Below are 25,893 nucleotides of genomic sequence, written 5' to 3'. Positions count from 1 at the left end.
GGATTTTGGAAGAAGTGCACACATTTAGCAATTTAATGGCTTGCTAATCTCTCGGTCAAGAAGGTTTTGGAGATTCATTTTGAAGGCCCGTGAGCTTTCGCCTTACTTGTTAGCGGACTAATCAGTGGTACTCGCGTCGAAGGGCTTTAGTGAGGCAAGCAAGACACCAGAAGCCCGTGTCCAGGGCCTTTTACTGGCGCGCCATCCCTTTGTTCTGCCCATACAACACGAGGGGTAGTTATTGCAACTAGAAGACACCCTGTGAGTGGCACCGCAGGTGTACTGGCTGTTCACGTTTGTCGAGCGTCCACGTGCATGCTGGTTTCAGGACCGGAACGAGGCTTTGGCGTTTTGATCACAGTATTGATTGAGAGTCCTATTTGGCTTGACATGGAATTAGCTCAACAGAAAGTTCTTAGTGGGAAAGCTGTGATTGGCAACTGCATAAAAATGCATTTGGGTTTGAATTGGAAATCATCGCTGTTTATTATTACTTTGGAATTTATTAGTGAACATGAGCTTGCAAGGATCCTGAAAAATCACAATAGCCAAAGCTCTCCTGAAATTCATTGAGTAAACTTCCCCAGCATGCCCCGGAAGAAGTGAACCGATGCTTAGTGGCATGTTCATGCAGGCAGTGGTTTCCTGGGGGGAATGGCTCTAAGCCTGTCCCAAGCACATGCTTAGGTTGTGGCCATCATGGAGATGAGAATCTGGGTTTCATATCATGACTTGGCATAGCCTGCAGTCAGGGTCAGGGTACCCCTGCCTTCCTCCCAGCTCTCATCCCTCAACACCCTACCTGTCATTTGCTCTCCTCATCCACACACACACTTCTGGGCACCCAAACACCTGCTGGGCCTTCCCCACAGACCACCTCCCTGTGGGGCTTGGCATGGCTGCCTCACCCTCATCTTGCAGATTGTGGGTCACCCGCTGAGGCCCTGTCTGGGTGCCACGTGCTTATCTTGCATGACTCCAGGTTTTTCCTCCAGAGCACTTCTGGGTGCATCTTGTCTGTTCTTTTCTTGCATGGCTCGTCTGCCTCAGAGGAATCCCGTGGCAGCAGGAATTGGATTGCTTTGTGGAGTATTGTTTATCTTTTCCTTCAGGATTGTGTTATATCTGCTATGAACTCATCTCCTAATTGAAATCAAAGCATTAAATCCTCTTAATCGAATGACGCCCCTTTCTCTGACCTGGGTGGATGGCACAGCTGTGTGTCAGAGAAATTATTTCAGATTCATTATTACACTGCTTTTGTCCATCTTGAAATGTGTCTCTTTTGCTTCCAGCCAAAAAGCAAAATTACAGTTATGTGTTGTTTCAGGATTTTTTTAATTTCGGAGACACTTTTGGCAGTTTGCATATGTGTTGAAAACTAGTTTTACAACTGGGGCAGCTTCCATAATTTCTCACCATCAGCATCAAGCAGTTCATTCCAATTGTGGATGAGTTTAAACTTTGAAGACAAGTCTCATTCTCAAATCTAAGAAAATGGGCCAGTGGGGTCCAGCGCAGTGGCGCAGTGGTTAAGGTCCTCGCCTTGCACGCCTGGGATCCCATATGGGCGCCGGTTCTAATCCCGGTGGCCCCTCTTCCCATCCAGCTCCCCGCCTGTGGCCTGAGAAAGCAGTGGAGGACGGCCCAAAGCTTTGGGACCCTGCACCTGTGTGGGAGACCCGGAAGAGGCTCCTGGCTTCGGATCGGCATAGCATCCACCGTTGTGCTCACTTGGGGAGTGAATCATCGGATGGAAGATCTTCCTCTCTGTCTCTCCTCTCTGTATATCCGCCTTTCCAATAAAAATAAAATAAATCTTTAAAAAAAAAAAAAAGAAAGAAAGAAAGAAAGAAAGAAAATGGGCCAGTGATGCCCAGTGAGAAACTGTGCCTGACCCCTCGTGCGCCCCTCTGTGGACACATAGGAGGATAGCTGTGTGTACGGACAAGTGAGACAGGAGGGATGGGGCAACTCAAAAGCTAGGTTGGAAAAGTGAGGTGGAGCCCGACAGAGGGCTCCATTTCCCGGGCACACTGGGAGACGGTGCAGCATTAGTGGAACCACAGAATTTTCTGGTTAGTTGGGGATTTAGGCAGCTACATACCTAGTGTGTGCATACACTGTACATGGTAGACGCTGAACAGGACTCCTTCCGGTGTACCTGGCAGAGGGTCAGTGACTGCTGCTGTTTGGAGAGCAAAAGTTTTAGTATTGACAAGGAAAAAGAAAAAGAAACCTTTGCCCTTGTTTTGTTAATATTTAAAACAAGCATGTGCCAAGGATCACTCCTTCTTGTTCTGGGCTCCTTAGGAAGGGGCGCCGGGAACTGCGCATTCTGGCTTTGTCTGAGAAGGCCAGCCACGCCTGGGGTTGTGACATTTCACTCACTCGGCATGTGCTGACTTGAGGAAAAGGAGCCACGCAGACGCTTTAGGAGTTAAGTATGGCTCTTTCGATTTTTATCAGACTGCTGCATTTTTGCACAGATAGAATTAATCAAGAGAATTATAAATTTCTCAAGTCCCTAAAGAGCCATTTAGTTATATTATTAATATCCTATATTTTAGGACTGCTGTGAGGCAGCAAGAGTAATGGAAAGTCACTTGGTAGCGAGTTTTGTGGGTAGGTTTTAACCACTACAAGATTATAGCTAAGTTACTTAGCTTTGTTGACAGTGACATTTAGCCTGTTTTAGGAACCACCACAGCTTCCACCGCCCCTCCCATTTCCTCTGCCCCAGGGAAGCCCCAGTCTTCCAACTTCTCTGTAAGCACTGTTCCGTTTTTGTTTTTGTTTTAAGATTTATTTATTTTTATTGTAAAGGGAAATTTACAGAACGAAGAAGAGACAAAGATCCTCCATTTGCTTGTTTTCACTCCCCAAATGACCAGAGCGGCCAGAGCTGAGCCGAGCCGATCTGAAGCCAGGAGCTTCTTCTGGGCCTCCCATGGGGGTGCAGGGGTGCAAGGCTTTGAGCCACCCTGTTCTGCTTTCCCAGGACACAAGCAGGAAGCTGGAGCGAAAATAGAGCAGCCAGGACACCAAGGGGCGCTTGCAGATGGAGGATTAGCCAATTGAGCTGTCACACCAGGCCCTGAACACTTCTCAGGGAAAAATGGATGACCTTGACAGTGCCCAAGGCCCATTTCTGGGGGTACACGCCCCAACACGTAGTGTGCAGAGAGGGGGGATCAGTATAGAGTTCCTGCTGACGCTGCCAGGAGCCTAAAGAGAAGGCAACTGAAAGTGTTCAGCTGTGCACTCGTTGCTCGTGGTTATCACGGCCTCACTCCCTGCTGTCCAGAGGCCTTGTGCTTGGGCTCCCTTCTGACCTACCCACGCGACTTCTGCCTTCAGCTCCTTCACACCTCCACAGGGCACCTTTATAGTGAGGCCTTCCTGAGACACCTTCCTAAGATCGCAGCCCTAACGTCCGGCCCCTCGTCCGGAATCTTTGCTCTCTGGTTTTTCTCCTTACCTCTCTCACCAGTTTCGCTGGTTGCCAGCCTCTGCAATGGCCCCCAATGATTCTCAACCCCTGGCACATCTACTCGCCTACTCGGGTGTAGACAACACCCACATCAGGTACGGTTTGCCTGTGCTGCTGGGTGGGCTGCTAGCTCAGGGATGTCCCGGAGGCTGATGAAGCATCGTTTCTAGATGGTTCTGTGAGGGTGTCTCTGGCAGACTGAGGAAGGAAATTGCCTCCTTATCCACATGAAACAGGCATTAATTGTCTAGTCACCTGAGGACCTGGATAAAACCAAGAGGCCAGGCGAGGTGAGCTTCACTCTCTCGGCTTCAGTGGAGACACCCATCCTCTCTGCCCTTGGACTCGGTGCTCCTGGTTCTTGGGCTTTCAAGGAATAGACAGAGCTGAGCAGGCTGCAGGGGTTAGAAACTGAGGCTTCCTGCCTGTAGCTAGCATCAGCTCACTGTGCAAGCTGAGTGAACCTTCAGGAAGCTGCTCTGGTCCCACCCCTGTTTTAAGATGTCACAGCCCTGACCAACATCTTAGTTTCAGCTTCAAGAATCACCTGGCTAAGCAGCTGCTTCCACATTCCTGACCTGGACAAAGTGGGCTGTGGTATGTGTCTATTTAAGCTGTTACTGTGTAGCAGTAGATAACTTGTACACCGCTAACATTATTTTGTTGCTGTGCATCTGCTTCAGCTAGAAGATAAGCTCCAGGAGGGCAGTAATTCATCCTAGTTCACTGGAATCCCAGAACTCTGGAACCAGTTTTTCATCATGGTCCCTTCAGAGAGCTACTACTGTTCTACTCATTTGACAAAGAAGGGAAACTGAAGCACAGCAAAGTTATGTAACATAGCAAAGATCGTATTGTCCAAACTAGACCTTTCTTCACGATCTGTAGCTACAGCCTTGTACTGTTCCTCTGGTTTGTGCCATGCTGTGAATGCCACCTTGGCAAAATAAGGATCATTTGCTAAATCAAAGGTGAGTAGGAATTGCCGAGAAAGAGCAACAAAGCTGAAGAATACCACCAAAGTAGCCTGGCACTGGCGTAAAGTCAGACACTGCTACATGGAACGGATGGAACCCAGATATAAACCCCAGTGGCACAGCCAGCTGTCTTTTTTGTTTTGTTTTTGGCCAACTGCTTTTGAAATTTAATTTTACTTGAGAGAGAGACAGAGGCACAGAGAGAACAGTGTCAATCTCCCGTCTGCTGTTTCGCGCCCCCAGATGCCTGCCGCAGATAGGCCAGACTGAAGCAGAAGCCAGGAGCGAAATCCAGGCCTCCCACGTGGGTAGCAGAGGCCCACGTGCTTAAGCCAGCACCTGCTTCCTGTCATGGCGTGCACGAGCCAAAAGCTGGAATTAGTGTGCGGCCTGGACTTGAACCCAAGGACTCTGAGATGGGACTTGTGTGTGCCACAGGGCATCTTCTACACCTGCTGCCCACCCCAGCTAACCGAAGTGACTTATAAAAGTGTAAATTGAAGAAAGGGAAGTATCTTTAGGAATTGCTGCTGGGAAACTGAATACCCATATTCAGAAGAAAGGAAACAGACCCTGTCTCTTACCATATACAATGGGTCAAACCTCAAGTGTAAAAGCTGAAACTTTGAAAGTAAGGAAATAAAGAGAAACATTTCCTGTCATTGGTGTGGGCAAAGGGTTTTTTTTGAATGTAATAGCCAAAACTCAGGCAACAGAAGTGAAAACAGGCAAAAATTATTACATCAAACTGAAACGTGTAACATGAAGGACAGGACTCTAAAGAGACAGCATGCAGAACGGGAGACAGTGTGGTAAACAGTTCCAGCGACAAGAGACACACGAGGAAAATGCAATTACAGATGAGACTCTAACCTGAACAGACATTTCTCAAAACAGGACGGCCAACAAGCATTTGAAAAATCCTCACCACTGCTAATCATGTCTCAAATAAACAAAAAAATTCAACCTCTCAGTCGTCCTCACTCGTTTCTCCTGTTTTATCCTTTAGAGAGCGGCCCAGGTGAGGCTGCAGCCCGGGTGGGGTGTCGGTAGGCCTGCTAGAAGCCTGTCTCATTGAGATGGATTCCCCGGCTTTCTCATCACCTTGTCATACATGTCCATCCTCCTGGCTACCATGCGGCTTGGAAAGTACCATGCGGGTCAGAGGAGCCAAGGGCTGAGCAGGGAAACAGCCGGTCACTTCATGGCGAATGGTGACGTGGGCTGTCCTGGAATCAATGGCCTGCGGGTCAGAGATCATTTTAATTTAAACGGCATAAAGACTACAGTTATACAGAGGAGTAAGGTGGAGATTTTGCTCAAGTGTTGACTGTATTTTTGTGCTGATGCTCTGTTTGATTCAACCAGTGTTCTAAACCTCTCTCATTTTGCGGGGTATATGCTTGAGTGAAACCCTGTCTTGCAGCTCTGACTAGACGTAGTACAAGAAAGCATTTCACAACACGTTCAGGGACTCCAGTGATTCAGAAAGGGGTTTCTGCTGTCAGTGAACACAATGATGGACACTGTTTCCATTTATTTATTTATTTTTAAAGATTTATTTATTTTTACTGGAAAGGCAGATATACAGAGAGGAGGAGAAACAGAGAGGAAGAGCTTCTACCCGATGATTCACTCCCCAAGTGACTGCAACAGCTGGAGCTGAGCCAATCCGAAGCCAGGAGCCAGGAGCCAGGAGCTCTTCTGGGTCTCCCACGTGGGTGCAGGGTCCCAAGGCTTTGGGCCGTCCTCAACTGCTTTCCCGGGCCACAGGCAGGGAGCTGGAAGGGAAGCAAGGCTGCCGGGATCAGAACCAGCGCCCATATGAGATCCTGGCATTCAAGGCGAGGACTTTTAACCACTATGCTATCACGCTGGACCCCTCCATTTATTTTTAAAATTTCATTAAGCTCCAGAATAAAGAGCAACATAACGAATCAGAACAGTCGGAAGGGTGGGAATGTGGCGTAGGGGTTCAGACAGCGCTGCACCTCCTGTTAGAGTCCCTGAGTCTGAGTGCTGGCTTGCCGCTCCTGCTCCCCCCGCCCTGTGTTCCTTTCCTCCTGTCAGGGTGCAGGGTGTGGGAAGGAGGGGGAGCGAATGCTTGTTTTTTTCGGACAGGTCATGGCATGTATGCCAGGTCATGGCGTGTATGCCAGGTCATGGTGGGGAGGCAGAAAGCAGGAGCAACTTACCTTCACACACTGTGCTTTTTATGGCATTCCTTTCTAGGCTCTCTTCTGCTACATGGAAAACTTCTGTTTATTCATCAAAATGTAACGCACGTGTTTATATTTTTAAGAAAGATTTACTTATTTGAAAAGCAGAATGACAGAAAGAGAGGGAAGACACGGGACTCTTCGATCTCTGGCTCACTGCCCAGGTGGCCTGAGCGGGCAGGGCTGGACCAGGCTGAAGCCAGAAGCATGGAACTCCAGCTGGGCCTCCCACATGGAGCAGAGGCCCGAGTCCTTTCGCATCTTGTGCTGCTTTCCCATTCTTGGGGCGGGGGCCTCATAGTCTAACACCTCGTGCAGGCCCACACCACCTCCTAACGCAGTCCAACGGCAATTCTGTTCAACCTTGGTGGTTTTTTTGGGGGGGTGGGGGCGACACACTCAAGCCACAGCATTGAGTCACCCAGTTCTAGATGGGAATACTTGCATGGCACTGTTCACAGCAATGTTACTTGTGGTGGTCATGACCTAGAAACTATCTCAAGTCTTCACCAGCACAATGGATGCAGTGCCACACAGCAATGAGAACTACCTACAAGTCCTCACTAACGCACCATGGAAAAAAGGGCACATGATGCATCATGCCATTACTGTGAAGATCAAAACAGGCAGGACGATCCCCAGAGGGCTAGACCTTTGGAAGGGAGAGGTGGCCAAAAGGGGTCAGTGTTGTTTTCTTCCTTTGTTGATGACTGTATGTTCACTTTATAAAATTACACCACACTACATGTTTGTGACGTTTGCATTGCACATATGTAAATTTCAAGAGTCTGCAGGGTCAGCATGTGGCACAGTGGATTACTGGGGTAAGCCACTGCCTGCAGCACCAGTATTACATATGAGCACCGGCTCCTCCGCTTTTGATTCTGCTCCCTGCAGATTCTCCTGAAAAAGAAACAGAAGATGGACCAAGTTTTTGGCCACCTGTGGGAAACCTGGATGGAATTCTGGGCTCCTGGTTTTGACCTGTCCCAGTGTGGCCATTGTAGCCATCTGGGGAGTGAGCCAAAGGATGGAAGATTTTTCTCTCTCTGCCTTTCAAATAAATTAGTAAATATATATTTATATGATTATATATGCACCTATATGATTTGTTATTTGTTTTAAAGATAAAATTAGAGCGAAAGAGAAACAGGTTTTCCATCCTGCTGCTAAAGCCAGGGCTGGGCCAGGCTGAAAGTAGGAGCCAAGAACGTCTGGGTTTCTTTCCCGGGTGCTGAGGACGTGGGCCTCTCCCTGCCGTTTTCCTAGGCCACTATCCGGGAGCTGAATTGGGACTGGTGAGGCAGAGACTCAAACTGGCACTCATAAAGGATGCTGACAGTATAGGCAACAGCTTAATCCACAGCACCACAGCACTGGCCCCAATAAAATATATCTTTAAAGATGAAGTTTGATTCTTACACTATATCCCAGTAAAGACATTGCTAATGAATTCAGTTACGTTGCTAAATCGGAATATTGTATATACTATGAAATTTAGCATGCCTCAAAAAGGAAAGGAAAATTTAAAAGAAAGAGACTAAGATGCTCAACAGATGATAAATTGAGGTCATTAAAGATGAAGAAAAGGTTTAGCAAAATGTTTTTAAGTCTGTAATATAGCAGCTATCTGAGATACTGGGGATCAAAAAAATCAGTAAAATTCAGACACAATTTTCGAAATGCCAATTAGTGGGAAGAGAGAAACCATATATGGAGCACTATTTTTATTTATTTATTAATTATCATCTTGATCATCTTTTTGTTAAAGATTTATTTATTTTTGTTACAAAGTCATATATACAGAAAGGAGGAGAGACAGAGAGGAAGATCTTCCGTCTGATGGTTTACTCCCCAAGTGAGCGCAATGGCCAGTGCTGTGCCGATCTGAAGCCGGGAGCCAGATCCTCTTCTGGGTGTCCCATGCGGGTGCAGGGTCCCAAGGCTTTGGGCCGTCCTCGACTGCTTTCCCAGGCCACAAGCAGGGAGCTGGATGGGAAGTGGAGCTGCCGGGATTAGAACTGGCGCCCATATGGAATCCTGGGGTGTTCAAGATGAGGATTTTAGCCGCTAGGCCATGGTTCTGGGCCCTAATTTGATAATCTTTACACAGTTGATTAGGGCACAAAGGGTCAAAGACTACAGGAAAGTGGGTAAGACCATTGTTTCCAGCCCTGAGTTCTTGGGCCAGGGTACATCAGCAAGACGCTGGTGTCAGGAACCAGAGTTGGAAAGTGTGAGAATGGAACACAGGAACTCCAAAATGGATATGGGCATCTTACCCACTAGGCGAAATCCCCACCCTAGGACATTCAATTTTACAGCCAGATTTTTTACTTATCATTTCATTGTGAGATTTCTTTCAAAGAAACTGTTACTAAAATGTCTCTATTGGACTAATCTTTATGCCACCATACTGGAAGAGTTCTAATCTCTGTAGAATGTAAACCAGTCTAATCTTATGTAATAACACAAATGTTTTCATAAAACTGCAGGAAGGAAAAACACCTGTAAATGGAATAAGCTGTGTCTTGGGACATCTGCCCTTAGCCTGGTGGTAGCATGAGGCTGCTGTGCTAGCATGAGACTATGACAGCTCACATTTCACACAGGGATCATTTGAAGTAGTGTTATGGTATTAATTACATTCTTGGTTCAGCTACTATAATGATGACCGGAATTAACAATAGCTTAACGGTGTTAGTCTAATTTTCTCATTGTGACTTGACATGACAACTCCACTTAGGATTCTTTCATCTTGTCCTGGTCTTTTAAGGTGTTACATGGGCCACACAATTCAGGGTGCTTATCTGTGTCACCAGTGGAAAGGGGCAATATAGTATGAGGAATCCACGCCTTGTTTTTAAAGGCGAGGTCTGCATGCTGAATTTTTTTTTTAAGATTTATTTTTATTATATTTTTTTTATTGGAAAGGCGGATATACAGAGAGGAGAGACAGAGAGGAAGATCTTCCGTCCGATGATTCACTCCCCAAGTGAGCGCAACGGTTGATGCTATGCCGATCCGAAGCCAGGAGCTTCTGTTGGGTCTCCCACGCGGGTGCAGGGTCCCAAAGCTTTGGGCTGTCCTCGACTGCTTTCCCGGGCCACAGGCAGGGAGCTGGAAGGGAAGCGGGGCCACTGGGATTAGAACTGGCGCCCATATGGGATCCCGGGGTGTGCAAGGCAAGGACCTTAACCACTTGCGCCACCGCACCGGGCTCTGCATGCTGAATGTTGTGCCAAGATTTTGTGATCCCCAGGAAGTCATCGGGAGTCTGAAGCCGATGCCAACACATCAGGGCGGTTTGTTCAGGCCCCCAGCCATCAGCCCAGCCCAGCAGGACTGGGACGCAGCAGAAGGGGTGGAAGAAGGGGAAAATCAGGGCTGAGGTTCAACAGCACAGGGTTGTTATACATTTCAGGCCAATTCTGTATAATTATACAGTCATGATTGGTCAGTTTAACTGTTCACTTTTAAAAAGAACAAGTTGGCAGGCTTCTGTTGGTGGATTTGAAACAAACAACTTTCAGAAAGTACCGACTGATGGGCTGTAAGGCAGTGAGTCTTATCTAACACCAGGGGCCTCCTTCCTGAGGAGTGCTCTGCCTCCGCGTCCTGCTGGGTGTCACATAGACTGTCAGGCCTGGGGTTCACACAGCCCCCAGCCAAGCAAGTAAGGCAGAAATCACAAAAGCAGAAAGCACTTAGGTTCTTTACTGAACACCTCACTTCTGCTCATACCGCATTCATTATCCCAAGGTTACAAGAAGACCGGGAAATAATTAGCTTGGTGGCCAAGTGCTGTGCGTTGTAAGCTAAAGTCAAGTGCCAGAGGTAACGACCCTGAGCTCAGTAAAACTAAGTTTAGATTAAAATAGTAGCTGATGGGTAGATTCTGCTCTTTGTTAATTGTGATTTCTTCTACTTTTAAATTAAAATTGTAGTATATACAGAACTTAAGCATGCAGGTATGGGAACTGAAGCCAACACGATGGTGTAGTGCGTGAGTCCCTGCCTGCAGCGCTAGCATAGAACAGCAGCTTATGGCCCGAGAGGCTGGGACCCTCCCACCATATGGAGGACTCATGAAGCTCCCGACTTCTGCCTTTGGCCTGGCTCAGCACTGGCTGTTTAGAACATCTGGGAAGTGAACCAGCAGCTGGAAGATCGTGTCTCTCTCTTGCTCCTTTCTCTATACGGTTCTTCCAAATATATATATATATATATATTTCAAAATAAAATTCCAGAGTATATGCTTCAAAGTACACATCATCCTAATGAGCCGAAGACGGCCCCAGTGCCCCTCTGCCACAGGGGAGGAGAGGGCAGTGAGGGAAGCAGAATGAAGTCGGCTTTGCCAAGGCGCTAAGGACATTCAGGTGAACATCAGCCCTGTCTGCCCGTGCCACGTCCAAGGTTTTCCTGGCCATTCCTAACCCAGCAGCTAGCTCCTGTCTCTGCTCTTGGAGGTGTCCTCTGAGCAAATGACATCCTCAAACTCCCATCGTTTTAAAATGGTATACCGCAGACATGACCTTCAAAGAGAGGCCTTTCCCTCCGAGTGCCTGCCTTGTCTGTTGCGTCATTGATCAGGCTGCAATTTATGTGGCTGAATTCCTAAGTAACATGGTCGAGTGGGTGGCTTTGCTCTGTCTGGTCAGAACAAGAATCATTTCCACATCTCTCTTTCCCTCAGGTATAATGGATTTAAGAAGAGACTCTGCCTTTTTATGTGCGATGCAATTCAGTATCTAATATCCTTATCTGCAGGAATTCATGGCTGGAATTATGTAACACTGTTTTTCTCTCTCCAAGCAGACTGTCCTTCTTCCGCCTGGGTTCAGTTCCAAGACCACTGTTACATCTTTATTCAAGCCGTCACAGCAGAAAGCATAGAGGATGCCAGAAGCCAGTGTACTGACCATGGTAAGGGACTTACTCTTTCACTCCCCAAATTAGTTAACTGTGTCACCTAACTTCTGTATACGGAAGTTTTCCCATGATCCTTAAAACGAAAGTACAACTTTTATGCTACTAAGCAGGCAGGATTGGGTGCACGGAAATTTTTTGAGTTGGAAGACAACTGAATGCTACTGTGCAAAGCGGTCACAGAAGCTGTCACAGCGGTGTCTGCTACTATAGGTGGCCTGAGCCAAGCACCGCAGGTAAGCACATTCATGTCTATTTTTAGGTCTATGCTTATTGACCTTCATTTTCTTTTATCAAGAGAGGGAATTTGGTTGCTCAGACTCACACTGGTCATAGTGGAACGGGCCATGATTCAGTTTTGCTGGATTTTAAGCAAGAAGTTAATACTCCCTATTATTCTGCCCTAAAAATGCTGTTTCAGGCATAAAATGTAGACAAAATCAGATTATATTTAGAAGCAGGAGGTATGACTGATTTTAAAAAATTAAAAGGATGGATAAAAAGGCTATTTGACAGAATGTGTAACTCAGTGTTTTTTTTTTTTTTTTTCTGGGAAGTACCTTTCTAAATTCATAATGGGAGATACCTTAAATAAAGTGTCAGTTTTAAAGGGTCTGTAGAAGGCATTCTGCCAGGTTCAAGATGCCAGTGTCCCACACTGGGGTGTCTGGCTTCAGCAGGAGCCTGGGTGCCTGCAGGCAGTGCCTCCCATGGGTGGCAGCAGGGAGGCTCGGGCCTGCCAGCCGTGTGGCAAAGCTGCACTGAGTTCCTGCCTCCCAGCGGTGGTCCTCGCTCTGCCCTGGCTATTGTGTTTGAGAAGTGAACCAATAGCTGCAAGTTTTGTTGTTGTTTTTTTTTTTTTTTCCTTTCTCTGCCTTTCAAATCGATTTTAAAAATACTTTAAAAAACAAATCTAGAATACGTGCTTGAATGCAATTTCCAGATGTGGCTTTTGGAGCATTGTTACCATACTGTTAAGCCTGATTGTTAAAACGTGTTAGCTCAATTTAGAGCTACCATGAGCTACCATTCTTTCCAGTTGCATATCTGAGTTGGTGTTATAAGAGTTCTTGATTCTTTTTCTAACTCTTCCTATGTTTTTTGAAGTTTTATTGGTTTGAGAGATAGAGATACACACAGCGAGAAAGGGATATCTCTTGTATGCCAGTCCTTCCTTTAGTTTCCTACGATAGCCCCCCAGTGGGTCTGAAGCCAGACAGAGGGAACGCAATGCAGGGCCCTGTGGGAGTGACAGGGGTACAGTCCCTGCAGCCGCACCACGGCCTCTGGGGGTCTGCACAGCAGGAAGCTGGGAGCAGGATGAGAGCCAGGAGGAAAATTCAGCCATGCCATTACATGGGACATGGGTCACCACCAGGCCTAGTGGCCACCTAAACTCTTCATGTTTTCAAAGTGCTTTTTATTACCGTAGGAGACCACATCTCTTGACCTTTCATTAAATTTATTCTGAGACACATTCACAACTCTAGCACTCAGGAATGCCTTTGCCTACAAACAGATTTCACAAATTTAACATTTTGGAGGACTATCAAATTCTATTTCCATTTATTAGTAAAGGAATAAATACAGAGTTCTTAATCTTATTTTTAAAAGTATCACATAGTACTGAATACATTTTGCTTCCATTGGAAAACTTCTTAATTCCAAGTAGGGATTAAAAATACAGACAAAATGTCCAGCATGTCAATATGGTTTTACTTCAAGGTAACTGAATAAAATAGCACAAGACTCTTTGTCAATTGCAAGATTTAAAAAAATGGGTTAGTATTTTTTTTAAAAGAATATTAGGCAAACGTAGATATAACCACGGATTTTAATAACATAAATTACACAGAAAGCCAGCAAAAACATGTTCTTTTATGTAGTAGCATGCGTGAATCTTAGCATCAAAATTCATTAGCCAGCTTGAATTCTTATCTCACTTAAGTAACTCTTTCTTGAGGCGTAATTAGTACTTCTTGATTTCTCTTTGATTAAAATAGAGTTAGCTATAGCTATTATTTTCTTCAAACAAAGCAAAACTAAATTAAAAACACTCAATACCTTGGTGGATTTTTTGATTCCTTGAAGTCCATTAGTTCTACTTACTGAAGCAGAGTGGCTGTTTCAGAGGTTTAAATTATATACAAATGTGTCTTGTGAAAATTATATCTTTTCCCCTGGTAAACAATTGATCAATTGTTATTACTGACTTGATTTTTCTAAAGTTCTAATGCATTTCAAATAACCCTTTTAATTATTTGATAATAATATGCTCTTGCTTCCAACTAGAGCCTTAGATTTCATTAGTGAATCAAAAAACTTGCTAAAAATAGTATCATTATTGTGTATTTTGGGTAGTGTAGTATTTTTCTTTAGATTATGCTGACATGGCTTGTTCGCTATGTATGAAGAAGCATGAGGAATAGCAGAATATTTATATTAGAACAAAATCTAAACAGTTACAAAAAAAAAAAAAAAACCCTCTGATTTTTTTTTTTGTCAGAGATACAGGCAGATTTTGCAAACACTGGTTCACTTACCGGGTGGCTCCATTGGCCATGGCTGGGTCAGGTGGAAGTGAGAAGCCAGGAGACTCATGTGGGTCTCCCATGTCGGTGGCAGGGGCCCCAGTACTGGGACCATTTACTGCTGCTTCTCCCAGGCTATTCTTGGAGCTGTATCAAGAGGTGGAGTAGTGAAGAATAAAACCAGAGTCCATATGGGATGCTAGTGGTGTAGAAGCCAGTGCTTTACCTGCTATGCCACAATGGTGCCCCAAAATGGTATCTTAAAAGGGGCCCAGCACGGTGGCCTAGTGGCTAAGTCCTCGCGTTGGCACAGATAGAGATCCCATGTGGGCACTGGTTCGAATTCCAGTGGTCCTGCTTCCCATCCAGCTCCCTGCTTGTGACCTGGAAAAGCAGCCAAGAATTGCCCAAAGCCTTGTGACCTCCACCCATGTGGGAGACCTGGAGGAAGCTCCTGGCTCCTGGCTTCGCATCAGTGCAGCTCTGGCTATTGTGGTCACTTGGGGAGTGAATCACAGGGCAGAAGATCTTCCTCTCTGTCTCGCCTCCTCTCTGTATATCTGATTTTCCAATAAAGATAAATAAATCTTAAAAAAAAAAAAACACTACTAATTGGATATAGTACTTTCAGGCTTCAGTAAACTGTTTATAAATATTCCCAATATTTTGTGCTTGTTTACCTGATGTGCTAATGAAGGGCATTAATATACTGCTTTTCTAATGTTATTCATTGTGGAAAGAAATTACGTTAAATTGTTTCTTCCTTTGTAACACTTACCTTTAGTTCATGCATAATCTATTTCTTTTTAAAGATTTATTTATTTTTATTGGAAAGTCAGATATACAGAGAGGAGGAGAGACAGAGAGGAAGATCTTTCGTCCGATGATTCACTCCCCAAGTGAGTGCAACGGTCGATGCTGAGCTGATCCAAAGCCGGGAACCAGGAACTTCTTCCTGGTCTCCCACGCGGGTGCAGAGTCCCAAGGCTTTGAGCTTTTCCAGGCCACAAGCAGGGAGCTGGATGGGAAGTGGAGCTGCCGGGATTAGAACCGGTGCCCATATGGGATCCTGGCACGTTCAAGGCGAGGACTTTAGCCACTAGGCCACGCCGCTGGGCTTAGTTTATCTTCTATATTTACTTTTCATGATTTATTAGCCATCACTAGCCGTAGAAAGAACTAAAGATGATCCACATCCTAGCAGAGAGTGTCACTTGGAATGTGTTGTTAAAGAAAATAGTTTGAGCACTTGCAGTCTTTGGGGATTTGTGCTGTTTGTTTAATAAAGTAAAAGTGTGTCGTATTTGCCTGCCATAATGAGTCTACGGTTTAATTAGAAAACAATGGTCAAAGGCATTGAAGTTCCATCAGCTGCCACAATGTCAGAGAAAACAATACAAACGCACCTCATCTGAGATGCTGAAGTCTAATTAAAAAAAAAAAAAAAAGACTTGTTTACTTTTACTGGAAGGCAGACTTAGAGAGAGGAGAAACAGAAAGATCTTCCATCTGCTGGTTCACTCTTCAGATAGCTACGATGGCTGCAGCTGAGTTGGTCTGAAGCCAGGAGCCAGGAACTTCTGTGTCTCCCATGCAGGTGCAGGGTCCCAAGGCCCTGGGCCATCCTGCACTGCTTTCCCAGGCCACAAGCAGGGAGCTGGAAGGGAAGTGGAGCAGCCAGGACATGAACTGGCATCCATCTGGGAAGCTGGCACTTGTAGGTAGATAATTAGCAAACTGAGCCACTGCTTTCCCAGGCCACAAGCAGGGAGCTGGAAGAGAAGTGGAGCATCCGGGACATGAACCAGTGCCCATATAGGATCTCTATGCGTTCAGGACAGGGATTTAGTCATAGGCTATTGCACTGGGCACCCCGCCTAGCATTTTTAAAAAGATATTTATTTGAAAGGCAGTTAGAAAAGTTGAAGAGATTTTTCTGTCTACTGGTTCTCGTCCTCGAATGATGACAATGGCTGAACCCAGGAGCCAAGAACTTCCACCAGGTCTTCCCCATGAGTGTAGGGGTCAATTATTGGGCCATCCTCTACTGCTTTCCTAGGTGCTTTAGCAGGAAGCCAAATTGGAAGTGGAGCAGCGAGGAGTTGAACCAGTGCCCACATGGGATGCAGGTGCCTAAGGCAGTGGCTTAACTTACTATACCACAGTGCCAGCAGCCCCATTCTATCATTTTTAATTCAGAACTGACTTGGAAAAAGAGCCTTGTTGAATTCTGGCTTTAGACTAATTGAAGTAGTATTTTACAGGTCAGATTTAATTTTTCCTTTCCTTATAAATTGTTTCTACACAATAAATGATCACTACAGGACTTGTAATACATAGGCAAATATTTTTAAAAGTACAAAATACAAAACCACTTTAAATTTCAGCAGCCTAAGACAATGATTAACATTTTGATAACTATGCTTCTAGATTTTTTATAAACATATTTTAATCTTTAAAGATGAAAATGGGACATAACTAGACATCACTGTTGTGTAATGCGCCTTTTTCCTGTGTGGCAGCAAATACAGAATACATATTTCCTAGCAACTGTACATTTTTTTATTCTTTATTTTATGACACAATTTCATAGGCATTGGGGTTTTCCCTCCACCGTCCGCCTATTGTTCTCTCCAGTCTTACAATAAGTGTCTTCGAGCACCCTCAGAATCATACTGTCATTGAGGTGTCTCCCAACATTGTAGGGGCTTATCTGTCCTTTTGCTATGAGACCATCCTTGGATTGCAATATACTAGAATATACTTCTCTCTGTTTCTGCCAGCAACTGTACATTATTCAGCTATAGAGCTACACGTCCATTGAAAGACTGGAACCTCACACTTGTGGGTACCAGTCTTTCAGAGCCACGAGCAACGTGATGGTTGTGTCAGTTTGTGATTGGAAGACACAATTTGTAGCACTTGTGAACACTGGATTAATAATTGTGTCTAAGCAGAGCCTGCAACCACCCTAGCATAAACTATTAAGGAATGGTGAGTCAAAAAATACATACTTTTTGTAGGGTTTTTGCATCTTACCAAATCTTAAAGATGGTACTGGTATTTACTGTTAGCCACTTAGTAGATCTGTTTTTCTACACTGAAGGTCACCACTATATACTCTGCAAGTCTGAAAGTCTGCTTGTTTTCCATCCACTGACCGGTTGAATTTTTCACACATTTCTTGTATTTCTTTTGAGAGGATAAACTGCCTTTTGAATAGTCTATGATCATTTTTTGTTTTCCTTTTATAATAGAGTCTTAAAAGTGTCTTCAGTTTATGACTTTATACTTGAACAATACGGTGCTTTTCTGGGAAACTTCTGCCACTGTAGTTTTATTCCTTTGTTAAATGTTCGAAGGTCTCTCTTTAAGGGTATAATTCATAATTTTTGACTAGTCCATGATTTTCATTGATTTTGGAATATGCTGGTTTTTTTTTTCTCCTTAAAATATTTTCAGGAGCAGACCTGATAAGCATACATAATGAAGAAGAAAATACTTTCATACTGGATTCTTTGAAAAAGCAATGGAAAGGCCCAGAGGATATCTTACTAGGCATGTTTTATGACACAGATGGTAAGTTATACTTATCTTGTGGGACATGACCTTCCATTTCCTTTCTGTCAGTAACACTCATGCTTTTAGATTTTAAAAATTCTGTGGTTCAAGTTCAAGTTCAGTTTTCTATGACCTCTGGTCCGCACTTTCAGCTACTGTTCCACAGCTTTTCCTTAAATAGCAGTGTTCCCCAAGTGAGCCGCTCTTCTGGAGTAAAATATGGTTCTAGGCTCAGTTTTTGTAATAGGGCATATTTGCAAAACAGGGCATGATGACATCAATTAATGAGACTTAATTATTGGGGCTGTATTTATGGAAATGTTGTTTATGATCAGTATAAAACTAGAAAATGCATACATAAATTTTTAAATGGAATGAAATTACTGAACTATTAACATTTTAATTACTTTTCTTGACTCTTTCCATGGAAAACATTTTTTCTTTAAACGAGATCTTTTCTAGAACTCTGAAACTAATCCTTTTAGATAATTTCCATTCAAGCGTGTATATATATGTGTGTATATGTATATATATTTATTCCTTCTGCTAATTTTAATTCTACAAAGGTTTAGATAAGACTTACTTTAGTAGCACCCCTAATTAATCCCTACAGCCCTTTCCTTTGCTACCTTTTAAAATCGTCACTGCTAACAGTAGTCCTCAATTGACAGATGCGAGTTTCAAGTGGTTTGACAATTCAAATATGACATTTGATAAGTGGACAGACCAAAATGATGATGAAGATCTGGTTGACACCTGTGGTTTTCTACACACCAAGACAGGTGAATGGAAAAAAGGAAATTGTGCAGTTTCTTCAGCGGAAGGAACACTTTGTAAAGCAGCCAGTAAGTATTACTGAAGGTCTTTTTTCATTCTAAGGGTGAGAAGATCAAGTTTGGTTTAGAGATTGTGTCTCATTAAACACAAAAAGTAAGGCTAAAGAATATTTTGCTGCTACATTTTCTTTATTAGCCAAAAACGGAGTTCCTGTGCTTCGGATGTAAGAGCTAATCACGTGAGTTAGGTGTCACTGTATTTTGTTGAGAGCTTTAAGAGGTCAGTTTCTTGTGCTGTTACAGAAACTATCACAGACCCTTTACATATGATTTGATTGAGCAGAAGTGGTGAATATTCATGTCATTTCAGACTTTAATGTTACTTTAAAGGATATTAGATTCGGGCCCGGCGCAGTGGTGCAGTGGTTAACGTCCTCACCTTGCACGCCCGGGATCCCATATGGGCGCCAGTTCTATCCCGGCAGCCCCTCTTCCCTTCCAGCTCCCTGCTTGTGGCCCGGGAAAGCAGTCGAGGAGGGCCCAAAGCTTTGGGACCCTGGACCTGCGTGGGAGACCCGGAAGAGGCTCCTGGCTTCGGATTGGCATAGCATCGACCGTTGCGCTCACTTGGGGAGTGAATCATCGGACGGAAGACCTTCCTCTCTGTCTCTCCTCTCTGTATATCTGCCTTTCCAATAAAAAAAATAATAAAGATAAATCTTTAAAAAAAAATTTTAGAAAAAAAAAAGGATATTAGATCCACTTAATATCTGCTTAGGCAAAGAAAATTGCTTCAGTTTATTTATTCTGGATTATGTTAAATTTTCTTCTGACCCGTCAGAATGCTTCTTTAATAAAAATTTGTTAATTTTTATTGGAAATGCAGATTTACAGAGAGGAGGAGAAACAACGATCTTCCACCTGCTGGTTCACTCCCCAAGTGGTTGCAACACCTGGGACTGAGCTGATCCAAAGCTAGGAGCCCAGTGCAGGGTCCCACGGCTTTGGGCTATCCTGTACTATTTTCCCAGGCAATAAGCAGGGAGCTGGATGGGAAGTGGAATAGCTGGGGCACAAACTGGCACCCATACGGGATCCCGGGGATACAAGATGAGTGTTAAGCCACTACACTACCACTCCAGCCACGTAATACTTAATGAACCATAAAGTCCTGGTCCAAAATAGTTTGATGTTATTTGTTTAGAAGCTTGTTCTAAATTTACAAACTAAATATTTTCTCATTAAGGAACTTATATTTTGATAGAATTTGCTATTTGAAACATGACACTAATAGTCATTTTCTTTTCTTGTATCCTTAAAATTCCCTGAACTATAATCCCAAACTCAACATCTGGATCTCATTATTTCCTGTTTACATCTAAAATTACACTTTACTTATTTAAGCCATCTAGACAGAGACAGAACAGTCCTATCTGGAACTATACATCTGGCCCTGCTCATTTCCTTTTTCTATGCCTTGAGTTATGTAATTACATCCTTTTGTCTGGGGAGGTGGGCAGCCTCTAACCTATGGGCCACACAGACCCTCAAAATCATTTGGTCTGGTTCTACTGGTCTAATTTTCAAGTTGATAATTCTGTTATGTCCCATGAATTCTAAATATCAAAATAATCACTGGCAGTATACATGTTCCCCACCTCTGAATTTAGGCAGAGAGTGACAAAGCGCTCCCAGCCACATGTTCACCTCGCCGTCAGCAGGGACTGAGCCCAGCCGGAAGTCTTTCAACAAAGAGTGAAATGTCAGTCTCCTACAGGGAGGCAAGACACAGCAGTCAGGAGCCCAAACATGAATTTAGGTACTCCAGCATGGGCTGTGGGCTTCCACACTGCTCAGCTACACATATCTACTCCACAAACTTGTGTGGAGTAGATAATGTGTAGCCTAGCCGAGATTTTACTTGAGGGTTAGAAAGGGAGAAAACGAATCTGCCGTCTGCTGGTCCTCTCCCCAAATGGCTGCAAGAGCTGGGCTAGTTCTTAAGAGCAAGCAACAATTTCTGGGTCTCCCACAAGGCTGGCCTTGAGCCAGCCTCCACTGCCTTCCCAGGCCATTAGCAGGGAGCTGGACTGCAAGTGGAGCAGCCAGGACTCGAACTGGCATTCAGATGGGATGCTGGCACTGCAGGTGTGGAGGATTAGCTGACCCCATCACACAAACTTTCAACTTAACACAGCAAGGAACTTAACTATACTTAGTTTTTTCTTTTTTTTTAACGATTATATTTTTATTGGAAACTCATATATACAGAGAGAAGGAGAGACACAGAGGAAGAGCTTCTGTCTGCCTATTGACTCTCCCAGTGGCCGCGAACTGTGCTGATCCAAAGCCAGAAGCTGGAAGCCTGTTCTGGGTCTCCCACGAGTGCAGGGTCCCAAAGTTTTTGGGTTGTCCTCTACTGCTTTCCCAGGTCACGAACAGGGAGCTGGATGGAAGGTGGGGCAGCTGGGATACAAACTGGTACCCATATGGGAGCTGGGTGCGTTCAAGGCATGGGCTTTGGCAGCTAGCCTACCGTGCCGGGCCAGACTATACCTAGTTCTACAGTGACATATAAATATTTTTCAATACTTTCATGGTGGTAGCATAAAAGTTTGAATATTTGGATTTTAAAAATTGGCTCTTTTTGGGCTGCTGTTGTGGCTTAACCGGTTAAGCATTCCAGCTGCGACCCTTCCCATTATCTCCCTGCTAATGCACCTGGGAAAGCAGCAGATGAGCCAGGCACGTGGGTCCCCTGCACTCACGTGGATGACCTGGACGAAGATTCTGGACTCAGCCTGGCCTAGTTCTAGCAACTGCAGCCACTGGAGTTGACAGTAGATAGACGATCTTTCTACTGCTCCCTTTCTGTGGGTCTTTTGAATAAGGAAAAATTAAAAAATTTAAATATGGTTCTATTTATATACCTCACGGTACATAAATTTTAATTACATGATTATACCAAAGGATCAGAAAGTATAAACAGATCCATGCTAATGAATCAAGATTATTTTAACTTTATTATGTTTCCTACAGATTTTCCAACCAGAATACTCTTACCTCCTTCACCTGATTACCTTTGAGTTCCTTTATTTTCCTACCAATCAAGCTAACAGATTTGGATATCTGTATCTTTCCTTAAGAGCCAATTTAAAAATAAGCATAAAAGCAGTAGAATCGTGAACAATAAGCTGTTTAAAGTGTTCATTTTTGGTAACTTAATTCAGTTTTATAACAAAGCATAAATTTATTAATTTCTAAAAATTTTCTTTTGTGTTTTAGTACCATATGAAAAGAAATATTTATCAGGTAAGTAACAGTCTGGCTTTATAACCCCACAATTAAAGATACATTAAAATCTTAATGTTAAAATCCTAATGCAAACTCTTTCAAAAGTTAATTGTGTAACACAAAGTAGATGTGGAAAAGAATCTTAGCTTTGTAAAAATTTGGTATTTTAAATCCAACTGGAAATTCTATATGCAAAGAAGTGTGAGTGGGTGGGCCAGGCCAGGCCAGGCCAAGGCTTGCAGCAGGGGTCCTTAATGCATGCCTCTCCCATGGCACCAGTACCTGCGTCTCCAGTGTGCAGACCAGCAGCAACATCTGTTCATCATGTCCTGATATGACCCAAGCAGGCCAATCATGGATGTATGTGGAAATCTCAAATCTTAAGTGCTGCACCATGCCCCACCTCAAAAATCCTGTCAATACGGGTCTGCTCTCACGTGATATATATTTATATAAATATTTTTATATATATTTGTTTTTTTAAAAGATTTATTTATCTATTGGAAAGTCAGATATACAGAGAGGAGAGACAGAGAGGAAGATCTTCCATCCAGTGATTCACTCCCCAAGTGACTGCAACGGCCGATCCAAAGCCAGGATGTAGGAACTACTTGACTGCTTTCCCAGGCCACAAGCAGGGACCTGGATGGGAAGTGGAGCTGCCGGGATTATAACCGGTGCCCATATGGGATCCCGGGGCGTTCGAGGTGAGGACTTTAGCCGCTAGGCCATGCCACCGGGCCCAAATATATATATATTTTTTTTAATTAAAAAAAAATTTATTGGAAAGGCAGATATACAGAGAGAGGGAGTAACAAAGAGAAAGATTTTCTGTCTGCTAGTTCATTCCATAAGTGGCAACAGCCAGACCTGAGCTGATCTGAAGCCAGGAGCCAGGAACTTCTTCTAGGTCTTCTACTCAGGTGCAGGATCCCAAGGCTTTTATTAGTATATTTAATGCAAATAAATGCCTTCCCAAGGCTGTGTCTCTCTGTTGAGCCTCTAATCATCAGTTTCCCTCAACTGATTGAACTAAGCACCTACAGAAAATTTTAAGGACTCAGAATAGGGAAAAAACTAGAAAGTTGTACACAGTTATATGTAACTTTAAGAAGTACATAAAAAAAGATAGCTGAATGGAAGCAAAAAATCAAAATGTGGCTCTTAGTATTTTTCTCTGAAGAAAACTTTAAATCCCAAAAACTCAGATGAAGAAACATCACTAACAAGTACCTAAAAAGTCACTATTTCTTGGGAGGGAGACTATGATTATGCTTTCAGAACTGTATGTACTGACCCTGTTCAACATAAGTCTTCCTTTAGGAAGGAAAAGCTAAAGATGACAATAGGATTGTGGTCTAGAACCCGATTTCCACCTTAGGATTCTCAGCCCAGAGCCAAGAATTGCAAGTACTATTCTGAACCATGGCCACTTTTTCAAACCAAGAAATACAAACCTTGATAACAAATGAATAATTATTTTTCTCACCAATGTGGAAAATTCTCAGGATGACAGACTTATGCAATGAAATTTGTTTTGTCTCAAAATGCATCGTTTGTAGGTCTAACATAGACTTTTTTCTTTTTCAGATAAGCAGATTTTAATATCAACTTTGGTGATTGCTAGCACAGTCACATTGACAGCTTTGGGAGCAATCATTTGGTTCCTTTACAGAAGACATTCCGACTCTGCTTTCACTACAGCGTTCTCAGTGGCACCCCGGTCACCTTATGACGATGGCTGTGTTTTGGTAGTCGCAGAAGAAAATGAGTGTGGTGTTCAATTTGACTAACTTTTTGGAAACCTCAGACTAAAATATCAAATGACTTGAAAGAGATTCCTGTGCAAGATCTTTTAATGTGAAATGTGGACATAAAAAACTAGAGATTTTATGATATTCCTTATTCCAGTAATGGCACTTACATGTTCTCATTGTAAGCGAACTCATTTTTTAAATCATCATAAAAACAAGCTTTACAAAGGGAATTATTAAATCTAGGTAGTGTTTCTTCCAGTACAGAAGCTTTCAGTTGAAGCAAAGCTTAAAGACAAAGTCGAGTAGACATAGATAAAAAGTCTAGCCTGCTTATTTTACCTGTTCTTTTTGTTCACATGTCAACGGGATTAGCCTAATTTTTAGGTAAGCCATACATTTAAATATCCTAGATACTGATTACTTGGAAAGATAATCCCTCTCATAGTTGTATTTCCCTTTATGACTTAGATGAAATTTTTGCAATTTTAAGAACCTTTACCAATTTTACAGTCTCGCTAGTTTGACACACACCATTTTGGAACACAAATACTATAAAAATGGTTAAAGTTTTCAGAAAACTTTATAAACATTTTGGAACAAAAATACAGCCTTATCAGAAAGATAGAAAGCTGGCAATAATGTTAACACTTTTTAAAATGTTTCTCTTGCCAGAATGCTTTGTGATACAACCTACCTCTGACTCCCAAAGGGTTTATAAATTTTATACTTCAATTGCATGAGATCTGGATAAGCAAATCAGAAGAAAACCACTAGGTTCGACTACAGTGATGATGCTCAAACTTTCAGTGGGTTACATTCTTAAGAAAGGTGAAAGTAAGCTGAAACAAATGATTTTGTTCGGTATCTTTCATAGCTCATAAGCCATATTTGTAAAAGATAAAGGATGCATAGAAATCACAAGGAAAAATGATTGCAGAAGCCTGAAGCTTCAAGTAATCTCTAATCCACGTCCCATCAATTATCAGAGTTTCTTAGTGCAGGATAAAGTCTTAATATGGTTGAGTAATAGCAACAAAACTGAAAGCTTTATGCCATCTGTTTTCATTGACCTGAATGAAAAAGCAAGTCTTCAAAATTACTGTCATTGTAAGATACAAATAATTATAAAGTGGGGAAAGAAAACTAAACAGCAAGGCTATGTAGTACTGGCAGTATTACACTAGTTGTACTCTATAAACAGTCATGTTTTCTAATTGCAAATTTGATAATTTGTGTATGACTGAGATGTCTATTTGTTTATAGGCTAGGAATACTAATGGTGATCTGTTAACTGGAATTCCCTACTCAAGTTCTTCCAGTCCTTTAAAAACTTATTACCAATTATTTCAAATTTCCAGAATTACAATGTCCAGTTAACTACAAGTCACATGTAGATATTCCAAGTTACAGTTTAAGATTTAGTTCCTCAATTACAACGGCTACATTTCAAGATCTTAAAATGACATGTGATCAGTGGCTAGCTTGGGCAGTACATTGTACAGAGCAGTTCACACTACAGACAGTATTAGTGAACAGTGGTACTCCAGGCTCTCCCCTGCTATACAACTCCCACACTGCTAACTTTCCTATGTTATGTTTTGATAGTTTCTACTTAATGACACCATTTTCAGAAAAAGCTGTTTTAAAAAACTTTCAGTGTTGTATTTCATTCTCATCAGGACAAAAGGCCACAGTAACGAAGTGCTAAATCATATTTACATATCAGAATGTAGAAACTGCTTTCTTCAGCACCTTTCTTCTAGGTAATAACACTCTTACGTGTCTGGCAGGTACCTTGAGAGGTCACCATTTGAAGGTACATATAGTCTTGGGATTCTGTAATCCTTATAGTAGCATGTGGTCTCTTGTTCAGCATTTAAGTGATAACTAATGCAAGATGGTCCCCTTATTCCTCTGGTGTCATGTTTACTTGGGATTAGATGCTAATGACAGCAGTTGAATGGTAAATAGTATTGTGAAATCTCAAAACTCAAGACTTAAGAAACTGTTATCACTGTCATGTAGCATTTAATGACAACATTAAATACAGATAAGTCATAAGCACATTGATGGAGTGTTTTGTACCATTAATTCAACATTTTTAAATGAAATTGTGGATGAGCAAAAGACACTTAAGTTACATACTGAATTCTAAAAACTTTTAAGCATTCCTCGGGACCCATAGAACATACTGAAATTTTGTATTTTTTTCTGAGTAAGGGAAGGAGAAGATAAAAGGAAAAAAAAAGACCAGTGTTTCAAAAGTACTTATATTGTATGAAACAGAATTTGAAATTTTAATAAAATTCTTGGCTGAGGTGTGATGGTTTTTGTGAACACCAATTAAAAGGAA

The 25,893-nt window shown here is 42.9% G+C and overlaps 1 protein-coding gene across 2 annotated transcripts; it reads left to right on the top strand.

The window, feature by feature from the left end:
* The first annotated feature begins 10,870 nt into the window (after positions 1 to 10,870).
* CD302 (CD302 molecule) lies at positions 10,871 to 25,855 on the top strand. Of its 2 annotated transcripts, XM_040971622.1 has the most exons (5): positions 10,876 to 11,618; positions 17,615 to 17,731; positions 18,385 to 18,558; positions 21,775 to 21,801; positions 23,374 to 25,855. In XM_040971622.1, the coding sequence occupies exons 1-5, from the start codon at positions 11,423 to 11,425 to the stop codon at positions 23,574 to 23,576; spliced, it is 717 nt and encodes a 238-aa protein (XP_040827556.1). In that variant the 5' UTR covers positions 10,876 to 11,422; the 3' UTR covers positions 23,577 to 25,855. The 2 variants fall into 2 exon arrangements, with proteins under 2 accessions (XP_040827557.1, XP_040827556.1); XM_040971623.1 differs by lacking the exon at positions 21,775 to 21,801 and having other exon boundaries at positions 10,871 to 11,618.
* The last annotated feature ends 38 nt before the right edge of the window (positions 25,856 to 25,893 follow it).

The sequence above is a fragment of the Ochotona curzoniae genome, unplaced genomic scaffold (assembly GCF_017591425.1).
Source record: "Ochotona curzoniae isolate NIBS_2020 unplaced genomic scaffold, NIBS_Ocur_1.0 contig_2210, whole genome shotgun sequence".
NCBI lineage: Eukaryota > Metazoa > Chordata > Mammalia > Lagomorpha > Ochotonidae > Ochotona > Ochotona curzoniae.
This window is presented reverse-complemented; position numbering and strand designations above follow the sequence as displayed.